Raw genomic sequence first — 2,500 nt, forward strand, 5'->3', positions numbered from 1 at the left:
CACCAGTTATTATACCAGTTATTACAGCAGTTATTATACCAGTTATTACACCAGTTATTATACCAGTTATTACAGCAGTTATTATACCAGTTATTACACCAGTTATGATACCAGTTATTACACCAATTATATCACCAGTTATTATACCAGTTATTATACCAGTTATTACACCAGTTATTATACCAGTTATTATACCAGTTATTACACCAGTTATTACACCAATTATATCACCAGTTATTATACCAGTTATTATACCAGTTATTACACCAATTATTATACCAGTTATTACACCAGTTATTATACCAGTTATTACACCAAATATATCACCAGTTATTATACCAGTTATTATACCAGTTATTATACCAGTTATTACACCAATTATACCACCAGTTATTACACCAGTTATTACACCAGTTATTACACCAATTATACCAGTTATTACACCGGTTATTACACCAATTATACCACCAGTTATTACACCAGTTATTACACCAGTTATAATACCAGTTATTACACCAGTTATTATACCAGTTATTACACCAGTTATTACACCAATTATACCACCAGTTATTACACCAGTTATTATACCAGTTATTACACCAGTTATTACATCAGTTATTATACCAGTTATTACACCAGTTATTATACCAGTTATTACACCAGTTATTATACCAGTTATTACACCAGTTATTATACCAGTTATTACACCAGTTATTATACCAGTTATTACACCAGTTATTACACCAGTTATTATACCAGTTCTTGACGGAGCGAGTGCTTCTGTTCCAGATCAGCTGAACTACGCCGACTCGGTGATCAACAAAGTGAAGTCGATGCAGAAACAGAAAGACGCCGACACGTACGTGTGACCTCGCCTCAATGTTGACGCTGTGACATCACAGGGTTGTCCCTGACTAACTGACTGTGATTGGCTGTTCCTTGCAGGTTCAGAGTGAAGGACAAGTCGGACCGTGCCACAGTTGAACAGGTGAGACGCTTTTATTTAGAAAAGGCCTGACAGGAAGTGGCCAGCAGGATGGACAGTATGAACACAACCGGTTGAGTGGAGCGCTAGCTGAGGCAACGTTAGCTTGGCTAAGTTCAGACAGAACTGCACAGAAGCAATGTAACGTTTCTGCTGAGGACACCATGTTTAGCTAGCCAGGTCCTACCAGACTCTGGTCCATTAGCCTGGTCCTACCAGACTCTGGTCCATTAGCCTGGTCCTACCAGACTCCGGTCCATTAGCCTGGTCCTACCAGACTCTGGTACACTAGCCTGGTCCTACCAGACTCTGGTCCATTAGCCTGGTCCTACCAGACTCCGGTACACTAGCCTGGTCCTACCAGACTCCGGTCCATTAGCCTGGTCCTACCAGACTCCGGTACACTAGCCTGGTCCTACCAGACTCCGGTCCATTAGCCTGGTCCTACCAGACTCTGGTACACTAGCCTGGTCCTACCAGACTCCGGTCCATTAGCCTGGTCCTACCAGACTCCGGTCCACTAGCCTGGTCCTACCAGACTCCGGTCCATTAGCCTGGTCCTACCAGACTCCGGTCCATTAGCCTGGTCCTACCAGACTCCGGTCCATTAGCCTGGTCCTACCAGACTCTGGTCAATTAGCCTGGTCCTACCAGACTCCGGTCCACTAGCCTGGTCCTACCAGACTCCGGTCCATTAGCCTGGTCCTACCAGACTCTGGTACACTAGCCTGGTCCTACCAGACTCTGGTCCATTGGCCTTGTCCTCCCAGACTCTGGTACACCGGCCTGGTCCTACCAGACTCTGGTCCATTAGCCTGGTCCTACCAGACTCTGCTCCACTAGCCTGGTCCTACCAGACTCTGGTCCACTAGCCTGGTCCTACCAGAATCTGGTCCATTAGCCTGGTCCTACCAGACTCTGGTCCATTGGCCTGGTCCTACCAGACTCTGGTCCATTAGCCTGGTCCTACAGACTCTGGTACAATCAGCTGATTGTTGATGATCAGCTGATTGTTGTTAATGTCAGCTGATTATTGTTGTCCATCAGCTGACTGTTGTTATTGACATCAGCTGACTGTTGTTGTTGACATCAGCTGACTGTTGTTGTTGACGTCAGCTGACTGTTGTTGTTGACGTCAGCTGACTGTTGTTGTTGACGTCAGCTGACTGTTGTTGACATCAGCTGACTGTTGTTGTTCCTGGTGCAGGTTTTAGATCCCCGGACCAGAATGATTCTCTTCAAGATGTTGAGTCGAGGCGTCATCTGTGAAATCAACGGCTGCATCAGCACCGGCAAGGAGGTCAGATTCACTCATTCATAATCACTCATTCATAATCACTCATACATATTCACTCATTAATGTTCACTCATTCATATTCACTCATTCATAATCACTCATTCATATTCATCACTCATTCATAATCACTCATTCATATTCATTCATGTTCACTCATTCATATTCACTCATTCATATTCACTCATTCATATTCATTCATTAACTCTTTCATATTCACT

The 2,500-nt window shown here is 44.0% G+C and overlaps 1 protein-coding gene and 1 long non-coding RNA gene across 2 annotated transcripts in view; one reads left to right on the forward strand and one right to left on the reverse strand.

Moving 5' to 3' along the window:
- LOC118495832 overlaps window positions 1–2,500 on the reverse strand; it is a 16,496-nt gene that overhangs the window by 12,701 nt on the left and 1,295 nt on the right. The window lies entirely within an intron of this gene.
- LOC116065595 (serine/threonine-protein kinase RIO1-like) overlaps window positions 1–2,500 on the forward strand; it is a 12,940-nt gene that overhangs the window by 3,245 nt on the left and 7,195 nt on the right. The window contains 3 exon segments of the mRNA XM_031321132.2: window positions 790–859; window positions 946–988; window positions 2,193–2,285. Coding sequence (XP_031176992.2) covers window positions 790–859; window positions 946–988; window positions 2,193–2,285 — 206 coding nt within the window.

The sequence above is a fragment of the Sander lucioperca genome, chromosome 9, assembly GCF_008315115.2.
Source record: "Sander lucioperca isolate FBNREF2018 chromosome 9, SLUC_FBN_1.2, whole genome shotgun sequence".
Classification (NCBI taxonomy): domain Eukaryota; kingdom Metazoa; phylum Chordata; class Actinopteri; order Perciformes; family Percidae; genus Sander; species Sander lucioperca.